Source organism: Natator depressus, chromosome 4 (assembly GCF_965152275.1).
Source record: "Natator depressus isolate rNatDep1 chromosome 4, rNatDep2.hap1, whole genome shotgun sequence".
NCBI lineage: Eukaryota > Metazoa > Chordata > Testudines > Cheloniidae > Natator > Natator depressus.
In genome coordinates, this window is record NC_134237.1 from 9,385,329 (window position 1) to 9,400,432 (window position 15,104).

At 44.1% G+C, this 15,104-nt stretch overlaps 1 protein-coding gene across 1 annotated transcript in view; it reads right to left on the bottom strand.

Annotated features, from left to right (window-relative positions):
- The window catches only part of LOC141986068 (transmembrane protease serine 11C-like), a 61,580-nt gene that overhangs the window by 17,835 nt on the left and 28,641 nt on the right, over positions 1-15,104 (bottom strand). The window contains exons 4-5 of the mRNA XM_074950228.1: positions 11,763-11,830; positions 6,975-7,138 (exon numbers count right to left, since the gene is read on the bottom strand). Coding sequence (XP_074806329.1) covers positions 6,975-7,138; positions 11,763-11,830 — 232 coding nt within the window. The remainder of the gene's footprint in view (positions 1-6,974; positions 7,139-11,762; positions 11,831-15,104) is intronic.

Genomic DNA, 15,104 nt, shown 5'->3' on the forward strand with positions numbered 1-15,104 from the left:
TGTGGACAAGAGTGATCCAGTGGATATAATGTACTTGGACTTTCAGAAAGCCTTTCGCATGGTCCCTCACCAAAGAATATTAAGCAAAGTAAGCAGTCATGGGATAAGAGGGAAGGTACTCTCATGGATTGGTAATTGGTTAAAAGACAAGAAACAAAGGGCAGGAGTAAATGGTCAGTTTGCACAATGGAGAGAGGTAAATAGCAGGGTCCCCCAAGGATCTGTACTGGGACCAGTGCTGTTCAACATAATCATAAATGATCTAGAAAAAGTGAGGGGGCAAAATTTGCAGATGATACAAAACTACTCAAGATAGTTAAGTCCCAGGCAGACTGCGAAGAGCTACAAAGGGATCACACAAAACTGGGTGACTGGGCAACAAAATGGCAGCTGGAACTCAATGTTACTAATGCAAAGTAATGCACATTGTAAAACATAATCCCAACTATACGTACAAAATGATGGGATATAAATTGGCTGTTACCACTCAAGAAAGAGATCTTAGAATCACTGTGGATAGTTCTCTGAAAACATTGGCTCAATGCACAGCAGCAGTCAAAAAAAGCTAATACAAATGTTAGGAACCATTAGGAAAGGGATAGATAATAAGACAGTAAATATCATAATGCCACTATATAAATCCATGGTACTCCCACACCTTGAAGACTGCGTGCAGTTGTTTGCCCCCTCTCAGAAAATATATTAGAAATGGAAAGGTACAGAGAAGGGCAACAAAAATGATGAGGGGTATGGAACCTCTTCCATATAAGGAGAGATTAAAAAGACTGGAACTGTTCAGGTTGGAAAAGAGATGAGTAAGGGGAGGTATGACAGAAGTCTATAAAATCATGAATGGTGTGGAGAAAGTGAATAGGGAAGTGTTATTTACCCCTTCATGTAACACAAGAAGCAGAGGCATGCAATGAAATGAATAGGCAGCAGGTTTAAAACAAACAAAAGGAAGTACTTCTTTACACAACACACAGTCAACCTGTGGAACTCATTGCCAGGGGATATTGTGAAGGCCAAAATTATAACTGGGTTCAAAAAAAGTATTTAGATAAGTTCCTGGAGGATAGGTCCATCAATACCTATTAGCACAGATGGTCAGGGATGCGACCCCATGTTCTGGATGTCCCTAAGCCTCTGACTGCCAGATGCTGGGACTGGATGACAGGGGGATAGATCACTTGATGATTGCCCTGTAATATTCATTTCTTTTGAAGCGTCTGGCATTGGCCACTGTCAGAAGCCAGAATAGTGGGCTAGATGGACCATTTGTCTGACCCAGTATGGGGTGTTATTTCACTGGCTATTAATGAAAAGAGTGTACATCAGATATACTCTTGTCAAGTATATCTGAAATTGAGGCTGTAGAAACTTTAATTATGGTTAAATAAAAGTTCCTTGAATTATTTCAAAGTTGACTTATCCTTTGTGCAATTTTTGTCCCATGTTTTTCTTATACGTCTATCTGTCTGTGTGTCTAAAACGCCTATCACTTTAGGACCTAAGCGTTGGTCTCCCATTTGGGTCGTAAGTACTATTTGCCATCCATGTCATACAAGCTATTGTGTTTTCCTCTCAGTGAATCTGTAATTCAAGACATGGAATCTCCTGGCATCGTGTCTGATTGACAAAGTGAAAGTATCAGTAAATGAGACACGTGTGGTGTTTAGACGTTGCTTGTAATTATTAGAATTGGGAGCACTGGCTGCTGGGAGTCTGAAAGGACAGGAAACAGGAAGGAGGGGGGAGGAGTTGAAGAGGCTGAGGGAGAGCTACTGAGGGTGCAGCAGCAGCTTGGAAAAGAGGTTTCCACTGTAAAAAATAAAAGTCCTGTTGAAGTTTGTTAGTACCTTGCCTGGCTACTACAACATGCTTCCAGAGCAGTCCGTCACGTTTATGAAGGGAGGGCACAGGGAGAAAGCAGAGTGGCAAGCGGAGCCCTGTACTTCTCTAGACTCTGGTGTGGACTCAGACTGCTCTGGGAGACTGGCCACTTGAGCATAGGTATTCAGTGTGGTAAACTAACCACCAGTTTAGGCTCTATGACCACCACTGACTGCAACCAACAGGCAATTATTATTATTACAGTAGCATCTAAAGACCCCATTGTGCCAGGCACTGCACAAACATGTAATCCCAATGAGCTTACAAAGTAAATAGTCAAGACAGACAAAGGGCAGAGACAGGAAGCACACAGAGAGCTTTAGGGTATGTCTGCACTGCAGTAAAAACAACCTGGGGCACCAAGTCTCAGAGCCTGGGTCAATCGCCTTGGGCTGCGGGGCTAAAAATAGCAGCCTAGGCATTTGGGCTAGGGCTGGAGCCTGGGCTCTGAGACCCATCCCCATCACCTGGGCTTCAGACCGAGCCCACACATCTACACAGTGACTTGTAGCCCCATCGCCCAAGCAACGCAAGCTTGAGCCAGCTGAGCAAGGCTAGCCACGGCTGTGCCGCAGGTCTTGTATTGCAGTGTCAATGTACCTAAGTGACTTGCCCAACTGATTTCCTGAGTTCCAGCGCAGCACCTTAACCATGCAGCAAATCCTTACAGAATAAAATGTTAACAGAAATTTGCCTCTGTTCAGTCTCCTACGCTCCAGCCCACCCAGCCTTTCTAAACAGTGCAGGGGTCAATGCTGAAACATATCAGCAATGCCAGATCAAGGGCATGTGAGCAGCAGGTCTTGATAGCGCCATGTGCTTTTTCAGAGTGGGAATGTATGTTCTACTTTTCTCCTCCAGGTTGTTGTCACTTGTATCCAAGTGGAAATATGCAGGCTGCCAAATACACTATTTGAGACATAACCCAATTAAGCATTCAGGAAAAATCCAGGTCAGATACTCATCTGCATGGTAACAAAGGAGGGTCCAATCAGGACAAGTGAGAACATCTACCTCCTAGATGCTGGTCTCTGTGCTTGTAAAGCATCTAGCAAGTTTTGGGTGGTAGATAAATAAATAAAAATAATAATAGATGTCTTCTTATATGAAACCAATTTGTGACCCATGTTGTTCATGGTCAAAACCTCTGGCTCTGGGACAGATGAGAATACGTTCTGCTTACTTTGGTGTGGCGCCAACGATCTTCCAACTAGTTTTTTTTTTTCAGACAGAAGCAAATAACCAGCTTTGCACTTGGCAAGGCCTGCGAGCTGGCAGAGAGGAGGGAAATGGGTTGGTTATTGCCTTCCTTTTTGGTCCCCTTGCTGGAGCGGGGAAGGGATCAGGCTGTGAATTGCTTCCCCTTCTAATCCTCCTGATTGAGAAAGGGTGGGAGGAAGGGAAAGAAATTAGGCCATGTACGCCTTCTCCTCTGGTACCAGTTCTGCAAAGGAAGAAGAAATTGAGCCATGATTCACATCCCTCTCCACACCAATTGTCAGTAGGAGAATGAATCTATTACCTCAGGTGTTTCTAAGGCACCTATCATTACTATCTTCCCCTCCTGCTGCCTTATTGTTATCTGGTGAAAATGGGACTTTTCTGGTGAAAATGGGACCTACTTTCTCTTCCAGGAGAACTTGTACTATGAGCTACTGCAGCCTACCTGGAGCCCACAAAAGAATACGGGCTTGACTGGCTTCCAGCTGCACCTGCAGAAGCAGGCATAATATTGAGAAGAGACAGGAAGCTTTGGAATATCTCCCAGGAGCTCACAGAAGCAGATGAGAGATTCCAGACATCTCTGTATTTTCTACTGTGTTTGGTGTACAAAGACACCATTATCTTTCTGCTGCAGAAATATTAAATACAATTACAAATTATTAAGTATAACTGCAGTATCTTCAGTATATTATCTACCAAATCTAATGTGTTTCTGCAGATCTCTCTGTCAATACTATTTCCTTTCCAGTGTGTAATGATGAGAAAAAACATAGACACCTGCTGTATTTGTCCCTTTTTTCAGCTTTGCAAAATTCCTATTTCCTGGCTGACTTGGTGCAAGGTGTTTTTGTTGTCAACAGACTAGCTCAATACTGTCAGTCTTCCCAACAGATCTGTCTCCACCACTCTGGTATGGGAGGGCAAACCAAATGTTGTGCCCGAGCTGGTGAATTTTCACCCCAGCTTTGCAAAGCTGCCCTTGATCACGGCTGCAGGATCACCGATGGGGCACCAGACTCACGGGCACTTTGTTCCAGCTGCTCCCCAGCATCACTAGTTTTGAACCAAGTACAAGTTGAGACATAGTGTTTAACAACAAGTTGATTAGATACTAGGAGGAAGGTTTACTCATTCTCCCTATTGGAACCTCCTAGTGTGCCATGCAAATGAGTACCTGACCTGGATTTTCAATAAGGGCTCAGCCAGTTAGTGATGCTTTTTTACATATTATGGCACAAACCCACAGGCTTTGGTAAATGACATACAGTGAAAGGGTCTATGATGGCTTTAAGCAGCCATTAAGAATATGCGTAGGAATACCCTTATGTTTTGTAAGGGCCACAAGAAATAAGATGGAATGAGGCAGAAGTTGGTAAGGATACCTCATAACCGGGGCAAAAGCTTGGTGCCCTCAGAATTTACTTGTCCTTTTTGTTCTAAAGGTTGATGCTGGATAGGGCACTTTGTGTTACATGTTGTTTGAAATAGTTAGGCCTGAACTGCAAACCTGAGATCCTCCTCGGGACTTCCAGACACCCCAACATTCAGTTGAAGGGTTTCACTTCTGCCTGTTGCAGGGATAATGCCGAAACATAAAACATTTGGATCTGGGTGCAAACATTCCAAATCACCTAGCTCCCTCCAAAGCACAGGGATACTCAGGTCTGGAAGGCTCGGATAAGTCCATCTGTCACTCTAAAGGATTGTTAGAACTGCTTAAAATCTATTTATTTGCCGAGGCGTGGATCCCAAATGGAAACTCTTATTATTCTTTCCCAGAAAGAGCAGGGCATTGTTTTATGTTTACATTGTCTTTGCATCACATATGTAAACTGCACATTGTATGGAGTACTAGAACTATGCTGTCATCATTGTTTCACATTCAGATCAGGGTAGACAAGAAAAAGCAACACAAAGATTAGCCGCAGTACTTCTCATCCTATAAGTAATCAGATAACTTGATAAAACCTATTCTGAGACATCATCTTACTGTAATAGAGTATTTAATGAACAATCTGATTCCATTTAACTAGTGAGTTACTGCAAGCAATTATAGTATCTTAACAGTCCTGGCCATGATGCATCTGTCGATTAGAAAAACAAAGCTTTTGCATCATTTTATCTAATTCCCATCATTTACTAGATTCTGATTATACGCAGCTAATCAGGCAACCACTGTGCTTTCCCCTCTGCAGCTCCTGAAGTGTGAGAAGTCGCTAACAAAACTCACAAAGCCAGCACCTTGTGCTCGTCTAAAATCCCTCCTTAGAACGTACCTCTGCCTTAAACCTGCAAATGACTCCTCCCTGCCGTCAGATAGGCTGGCAGCCTCCCACAACTGCGGAGACCACTGAGACTTCTAATTTATGCAAATCTCTCTCTCTGTTACCTAGTCCGCCTCATTCCCTTCCACCACCATCTGTCGCATTGTTCACCGGCTGCATATGGTTGAAATCCCAAATGGTGAGTTTTCTGGGTCAGGGACTTTAGTTTTTTTTGTTTATACACGTTTTAGCACAATGGAGCCCTGATCACTGAATGGGATCTGTAGGCATTGCTGGAATATGAATAATAATAAATAATAATACAAAGCAGAACTTTTGCTACAAAGCTCACTGGCAGGGGGGTGATCGGTCTGATTTTTAACCAGTGGAGTCTCCACTTCTCCACATCACAGGTTACAAATGGCTCGTTCCTGAGGAAACACTTTGCATGAGCCAGCTCACATTTAGGTCTTACTCCATTCCTGCAAGGCAGCCCATCCATTACAAGAGCTGAGAGAAGGAAGGAGAGGCAGCTTGCTGTCATCTGTGACTGGGAGAAACCCTGGATCCAGCAAACACGGAGTCTGACCAAATGCTCCTGCACTATCAGCACTGATCTTGAAATTTCAACATATCCCTCTGGCCTGCACTTATCTGCAACAGATAGTCTAAATACACTGTTACGGGAAAACAGGGCACTACAACGCCCAGGAGCGTATTATATCATCTCAGGGAGGATTGCGTGACTTAGAAGTGGAGCAAGAAGAAAGCTTGCAGTGCTGGAAGGTGCAGGTGTTTACTTCTTTCTGTCCAGCTATTTACCCTTGGATAGTCTAAACCAACTCCCACCTCCAAAGGAAGAGAGACTAAGTGAAGCTCGCCTATTCATATGCAAAACAAAGGCCGTAAATCTGCATGAAAGTTTCCTAACTGGGCAGCAGCACACAGAGGGAACTGATCCTTAAAGTGACAGTTCTGTAACTTTTACCGTACCAAAATGACAGTGCTGAAACTTTTAAAATAAGTGGAAACATTCACTGGGTTTGATGAGGGAATGACGGGAAACTCACCAAAAAACAAAACAAAACAAAACAAACCAACCCCAGAAAGGAGGTCAGGAAGGATGTTTTAGAGCCTGACCCATGCATGGCGACAGAGCTGGAATGTGTTTTCAGATGCTCTCACAGTGTCACGTTTGTAAGGTTAAGGGAAGAAGCAAAGCGCCCTGGAAGCCAAGGAGTGTGCTTATTTGTTTTGCTGCCGGCTGCAGTTCAGCAGTACCAACGAGGGCTGTCCATTCCCACAGCTACCAGCATTGCCCTAGGGGTGAAATTCATCCTCCCTGTGCAGAAAAGGCCAGCACAAAGCATATGGCCCACTGAAGGCCCCCTTAAGCACTAATAAGAAGGCTTAAGGGCACACAGGCTTTATTCTAGCCCTAGGCACAGAGATGACTTTCACCCAGAGTTCCTCTGAGAAAAGATATACAAAGGAAACAACTCACATTTACAATGCAAAATAATGTGCCTTATACAAAGAGAGGCAATGCACAAAGAACAAACCAAGAGCAAAACAGAGCCATGAGACACTTACCTGAGATTGTAGAAGATGCAAGATCTATTCGCACAGGCCCAGAATATTTATTCAGTTTCTTCTGTAGGACACTATCGACTTTTCCCAGGAATGCTGCTTTGTTATCAGTGGCGGAGAAAAGGAACGTGAGCACAACCTGTGCCATCACTCCGCCAATGTCAGGGCTGCAAACCAACAAGACACAGGTAAGTGACTTATCTGCTTCTCTCTTCCTACACATCCTGGTTTTTCATTAGATCCTACAGTGATTTCAAATTAATTTAAGGGATTATGTAGATTGCCATAGGTTGTGTAAAGAGAGAGGGAAGTGCTGAAAAATCTGAGCAGGTGCCAGGACATTGTGACTAAACAGATTTATGCAAGAAAGCTACACCCAGGGAGAAGCAGCCCTTCTTATGAATGGGCAGCCAGGCCAAAATTCCCAACCCTGGGTGCCTAGAGACGGGTCAGTCATTCTGTATTGGGCACCCAAATAACCTGGTCACCTGCAGCTCTCCTTGATTTCAATGGGTGGAGACTCAGCAATTCTGAAAACATCAGACAATTAGTGTAGGTGCCAGCAGCCTATATATGGTATTAGGGGGCTAACTTTAGGCACCCAGCTTTGAAAGTCCAGGCCCCAGTAACTCACAAATAAACAAATCTACAGGCCTTAGCAAAGGGGAAACCTTGTGCAGAAGGAGAGGGGCTGACTAAAACCATTCTGCCACCCCAGACTTGGATGGAGATAAGGCTGAGTTCAGTGTCTCTGCCTGGGAACCCTGGAGCGGTGTAGGACTGCAGAAACCACATAGTAATCACTGAAACTCTCCAACAAATCAAGGGTCCACTTTAGTTACAACTGAAAAGTTCCCCCCAACTCCCCATAAGGTGCTTTTAACAACAGAACCGTATCATTAAGAAGAACGGGTGGATAACTGGTTCCACATACAGACACCTCTGTAACTTGCAATGACTATTGCAGTGGTCTTTTTAAGACTGGGAAAAGGCAAGAGTTAATGCTAAAGAACCACAGGTTTAATCCAGCCAACATTTAGACATGTAATGTAACTTTAATAACGTCAGTGTTCTGCCAGACTAATACTGTGGCTATATTTGAGAATGAATAGGATAATTTTGAACTGATATGTACATGATCTTTGTTAGTGTGGAAACTAGCTCACTGAGTAAGGTACTCAAAACTTATTCCCCAGGGTATAAACTCATCACTTGAGAGGATTAGGAAGAAACTCCTCCACATATGAACGACGGTGAAGGCTAAATTCACAGCAAAGGATCCCAGGTATAGACTCCATTGAAAGTAGGAAAGTTATACAAGGACTGAATTTGTTCATTATCATTATTTATTTATGACTTTCTCAGCAGCATCAGTTACTAGCCATTGCTAGAGGCAGAGTATTGAACTACCTAACTCATAGGTCTAATCCAGTATGGTAACTCTTATATTCTTACATGCTTTTTGTGTATATACTTTCCCATGACTGCTGACCAATCTCTTTGTGTATATACTTTCCCATGACTGCTGACCAATTAAAAAGAGAGGGTGTGTCAAGAGACTCTCTCCTTTCCACTCAGCCTCTTCTTCCTTCCCAATTCATTAAGTGATGACGCAACCCACAGTTGGTGACATCAGTTACTTCACATTGGATGCTGTGCATGAATTGTGATACACAAGCTTTGTGTTTTAGTATCACTGGATGACTCAGACTGCAAGGAGAAGCTGATTGGAAAAGAGAGAGCTTCTCATAATTCTGTGACATCTTGGCCATCACAGTGCCCAGCACAATGGGGTCCTGGTCCAAGACTAGGGCTTCGAGGTGCTACTTTAATATAAATAAATAATAGACAGAAAAGGGAAATACATTAAAAAAAAAACATGATTCAAACGGCTTATACAGAATTCACTGAATCAGCCTCACAATGACAATCTGCAGCAAGTAGAACACTTCTCAAAACCAGAATTGGGTTTTCCTGTTATCTGCTGGTGCTGGGCAATGGAGAGACCCATTACTTTATACTACAGTAACCACTCAAAAGGCACCAGGCATTTTACAGTCACATGGTCCCTGCCACAATCTAGATCCTGTAGCTATAAATGTCCTTTCCAGCAAGCTGTTTTGTTTAGCATCAGCCTCAAGGTTATTATTATCATCAAGTGATTATCTTATCACACGTGTCACACTGCGTTTTTCCTCTTCCTTCCCCACCCCTACTTCCTGTGCTGAACCACACAGAAATTATGGTAAATTCTTGCAGGCACACCTCTCCAATCACTGAGATGGGTACCATTAGTCTCTAGAGGTGATCCGGGCAATTACAGACTGGTAAGTCTAACGTCAGTACTGGGCAAATTAGTTGAAACAATAGTAAAGAATAAAATTGTCAGACACATAGAACAACATAAATTGTTGTGCAAAAGTCAACATGGTTTCTGAAAAGGGAAACCATAGTTTCTTACTAATCTACTGGAGTTCTTTGAGGGGGTCAACAAACATGTGGGCAAGGGGGATCCAGTGGACACAGTGTACTTAGATTTCCAGAAAGCCTTTGACAAGGTCCCTCACCAAAGGCTCTTTCGTAAATTAAGTTGTCATAGGATAAGAGGGAAGATCCTTTCATGGATTGAGAACTGGTTAAAAGACAGGGAACAAAGGGTAGGAATAAATGGTAAATTTTCAGAATGGAGAAGGGTAACTAGTGGTATTCCCCAAGGGTCAGTCCTAGGACCAGTCCTATTCAACTTATTCATAAATGATCTGGAGAAAGGGGTAAACAGTGAGGTGGCAAAGGTTGCAGACGATACTAAACTGCTCAAGATAGTTAAGATCAAAGCAGACTGTGAAGAACTTCAAAAAGATCTCATAAAACTAAGTGATTGGGCAACAAAATGGCATATGAAATTTAATGTGGATAAATGTAAAGTAATGCACATTGGAAAAAATAACCCCAACTATACATACAATATGATGGGGGCTAATTTAGCCACAACTAATCAGGAGAAAGATCTTGGAGTCATTGTGGATAGTTCTCTGAAGACGTCCACGCAGTGTGCAGCAGCAGCCAAAAAAGCAAACAGGATGTTAGGAATCATTAGAAAAGGGATAGAGAATAAGACGTAGAATATCTTATTGCCCTTATATAAATCCATTGTATGCCCACATCTTGAATACTGCATACAGATGTGGTCCCCTCATCTCAAAAAAGATATACTGGCATTAACGGGTCCCATATGAGGAGAGATTAAAGAGGCTAGGATTTTTTAGCTTGGAAAAGAGGAGACTAAGGGGGGATATGATAGAGGTATATAAAATCATGAATGGTGTGGAGAAAGTGAATAAGGAAAAGTTATTTACTTGTTCCCATAAGAACTAGGGGCCACCAAATTAAATTAATGGGTAGCAGGTTTAAAACAAATAAAAGGAAGTTCTTCTTCACTCAGCGCACAGTCAACCTGTGGAACTCCTTGCCTGAGGAGGTTGTGAAGGCTAGGACTATAACAGGATTTAAAAGAGAACTGGATAAATTCATGGAGGTTAAGTCCATTAATGGCTCTTAGCCAGGATGGGTAAGGAATGGTGTCCCTAGGCTCTGTTTGTCAGAGAGTGGAGATGGATGGCAGGAGAGAGATCACTTGATCATTATCTGTTAAGTTCACCCCCTCTGGGGCACCTGGCATTGGCCACTGTCGGTAGACAGGATACTGGGCTGGATGGACCTTTGGTCTGACACAGTATGGCCATTCTTATGTTATGTTCTTATCAGCTCCATCTCACGCTCCAGGAAATGTAAATTAAAAGATCCAGAGCCAAACACTTTGAGACAGGGGACATGTCGCCTGTTTCAGTAAGTCATGAGCACTGGTATGATTTATAGTGCACCACAGAGAGGCATGGCACTTCCTGGCCAAATTACAAACGACTGCCCTGTTCCAAAGAACCTCCAGGCTAAACACATAAACAAGTACTAGAGTTCAAACCACTGATGCGGTCTCCTGGATCGAGGCCTGAGGCAGGATGATAAAGACTGGAGATATAAGGAGGGACCCACCCACACCAATACGATCATGAAGTAGCTTTGGTTTGTCTTGAGGGTTTAGTACATGTGAGTGAGTGTAATATTGTGACTGCCCAGGCATCTAATCCTTATAGTACACTTTAAAGAGAGAACTGAAAATGAAAAATAAAATTCTACATTATAATGAAGGAATTGACTCTCTCCCTTTCAGTTTTGGACAGCTCAGTGGTGTGCTTGCAGTATGAGCTAGTGCCTACTGCAGATCCCAGCAAAACAATGCATCTAGTTTTGGTGTACATAAATTTCACCAATCTTCTCCGTCATCTACAGGCCACAACCAACCAATTCAAATGAGGTTTAGTGGTTAGCAGATTACATTCCTGCCTTGTTTAACCGAAGGTCAAAAGACCATCATGAACTGCGCTTTCAGGATCGACTTCCAGAGATGTAAGCATTACCCCTCCAATTCCTCCAGCAACTCAGATCGTACGCTTGGAAACTCCAGGCATAGTAATGGTGGACTATCAGCTAGACAGACTGTTCTCTGTACTGCCTACAGCCACAGTCCTGCAATGAGCTCTGTGTGGCCAGACCCCTGCACCAGCAAGGAGCCCCACTGGAGCAAGGGTTAGCAGGCAACAGCAATCACCGTAGGATTGGGGGGCCCCACAACTGGCTATTCAGCAGGATAGTCATAGCTGGAACAGGATGTTGGGGCAGGATAAACACCCCATTACATCTTCTCCTGGATTTCCTGGCTGTAATTTTACATACCTCAGTCTGACAACACGTGACCGGATATATTTTTTTCTTAAAACAGAATTCTGAAATGTCTTGTCTATCTGTTGAAAGAAAGGGGAGGAAAAAAACCAGTTAAAAATACTCAGTGTAAACGGAGCGTGTGTGTTTACAAGGCACTCTGTTATAACAGTATCCAGCTGTAGGTCTGCTGCCTCCTCATGTAACAATTCACAAATTCATAGATAAAAAACCAGAAGCAAGTGTTCCGATCATCTCATCTGCCTTCCCATAGAACACAGGCCACAGGACTTCCTGGAATCAATTCCTGATTGGACTAGAGCAGATCTTCTAGAAAAACATCCGATCTTGATTTAAAAATTTCCACTGATTGCAGTACCATCCCACTGCTATCCCTTGGCTCTTAGATACATGCAAGTCTCTCCTACATCACACACAGTGCTGCAATCCACGCAAGCCTTGCTTCCTAAGATCAGTTTGCCCTACAGAGTGCCTTTACAAGGACTGAACTGTGCGTACCTGACCCTTAACATGCAAGTGTGGCAAGGCCCCTCCTTTACTTCGCTGGGCTCAACGCTCCCGCTCTGGCCATGGGGGTGGGGGTCCTGGAATAAATCAGTCCCACTCCGGAGAGTTTTTACTCCTCACTCGGGTTTTATTTTCCAGTGTGTACCGGGGGGCCTCAGGGTAAGCCCAAGCTGTACTCTTCAGCCAAACAAAGAAACAAACTTGGAACACAACAAGGGAATATCTTTCCCTGCCCCTTTTCGGGGGTGTCATCCCACTATGCTGCCCTCTGGGTGCCAGTCCCTAGTTCCGCTGTTTCCTCTAAAGGGAGGAGAGCAGCCTTCCCCCTCAGGAGAAGCCTCTTCTCCCTGCTGCACCTTGTCCCTCACCTCTCCTCCTCTCTCACCAGAAGACAGATGTTGTAAAGGTCACAGGCAGCCCTTAATTGGACTCAGGTGTCCCTAGTTGACCTGAGGTAACCCCTTCTCAGCTCAGAGGGAAAAGGGCCTCCAGCATTTTAGGGACCTCCTTGTCAACCTCCTCCTAGCCCTGGCCAAAATGGCCATCTATAAAACCAGGGAGAGAAGGCTGGCCGATGGGGTTTCCTGTGACTGTGGGGCCTATTTCCGCTCCTCGGTCCGTTCACGCATCCGGGCGGAGTTCCTCTGGGCGGCGTCCGCTGGCTCCCTTGACACCTTCGAGGAGCAGTGAGCACTGTCCGGGGTTCTCTGTTCAGTGTCCCCGTCCAGTTCCCTTCGTTTAGCCCTGTGACCTCACTCCCGTTCCTGTTATCTCATTAGTTGTCCCCCACAATTATTTGGAATCCCGGACCTGTGGATCCTCCCCTTAGGCTGGGGGAGGTCCTTTAGTAGTGGGCAAGCTTCCTGGATCCCAACAGGACCACACACACAAGTGACTGTCCTGAAAGAATAGCCTCTCCAGCTCCCACTGAAAGCAGTGGCCAAACTCCCATTGATTTCAGTCAGACACCCTCCCCACACACAACGTCCCTGCCTTCCACACCAACCTGCTGCCCCTTCATTTTTATTGTCAAAAACTATTTACATCAGAGGTTTATTTACAGTAAAGGAAACAATCCCACAAAATGTGATGTTTGCTGGTGTTTGTCACACATTGCATCCTACATTTGGGCCCTGTCCGGTTGAAAAGGGCAGTAGCGTAAGACCGGCCCGAGAGAGTGCAAGCGCACATATCACAATGTGGCCTGATACAAAGTTCGATCAGCATGAGTTCAGGATCACTGCATTACTCAGAAGTTGCAAAGCCATCAGTCAGCTGTGAAGTGCTGTCGTAGCCGTGTTGGTCCCAGGATATCAGAGACACAAAGTGGGGGAGGTAATATTTTTTATTGAACCAACTTCGGTTGGTGAGAGAAACAAGCTTTCGAGCCACACAGAGCTCTCCTTCAGGTCTGGGAAAGATACTCCCAGCATCACAGCAAAATGCAAGGTGGAACAGATTGTTTAGCATATGCAGTTAACACATATTTCAAGGGCTCATTTAGGTGAAGTGGTCTGTTAATACCCCTCACGTCATGGGGGGAAAGGAAGCGAGGGGGGATAGACAGCTTGGCTGGGGGGCATTGTTAGTGGGTTATAGATGGTTGTATAAGCCATAAATCCATAAATATAAGCCATAAATCCAGCATCTCGACTCACCTATGCAGGTCATCACATGAGTACCAATAAAGCCTTCATACCATTATGGATTCTCCACATATATTACAGAAAAACTGCTTTACAAATGCTTCACAGAGTTTTAAGACTGTGTATTATTAAAGATTTTTCATATCTTTTAGCCTTCCAAGCTAAACCATGTCTTAGCTGGGAACCATGTCTAACTGTACAGCCAGCCAAAGGAGAGAAAAAGAACAACGAACAAAAAGAACATTTAAAGGTCTGATATCTTGGAACCTTTCAGGTCAAGAAACAAGTGCTATGTGCCCCACTGGAAAGCTGGGGATCTTTCCTACTCAGGGATATAAAGCTCCTGTTCCTAGCTGAATTGTCATGAGCTATCAGACACTAAATCTGACATTGGTGCAGGCCTGAATATTGCCTGTACTGAGCCAGCAGAATTTTGAGGTGAAAACTGCACATTAGGGGGAAAGACGAGGAACACTTTCTGGCAAGTTTTTTAGTGGTTTTATTTTTTTAGTGGCAGCTGTTGGAAGTTGCTCAGGGGTTTGGAATGTTAGCAGTAGTTCAGCGGGAGATGGATTAGTACACACAGGTGAGGCAATTGGAGGTGTATGCTAAAAGCACTTTATCACATAGCTCTGCAGTTCATCACCTGCTTATCACCACAGTTTAAATGGAGGATGGATTTGCATATATATAGCAAGGGGCTGCATTTCCTGCAATTCTGCAGCCAGAGATTTTTTTTTCCACAGAGCCATCCCACTGCTGCAGAATTGGGCCCTATAAACTAAACCTTCACTTTTGACTAATTATGTTTCTTGCCCTTATGGTTGGAAAGAAAACCTTTAACATGTTAACTGCTTCATTGCTGATCGTGTTAGCAGAAACAGGCAGCTTTGTTGCGTGTAATGGCGGATCCTATGCTTTGTAAGCTCTGTAGGGCAGGGCCTCTCTTGCTAAGTGTTTGTACAGTGCCCTGCACCATGGAGCTTCAGTCTTGGGTGCAATCTCTTGGTGCCTACGCAATACCAATAATACAGTGACTAATAGCAATGGGTTGGCTGGATGCTGTCAAGTGTTGCTGGGGTAGGGAGCTAGGAATTTAATCCCTCCAAAATATGTCAGATCATCTCTTCTGCCAATGAGAAAAGAGAAAAACATCTCCTCCCTGCTGCCAGAGCCCTCAATC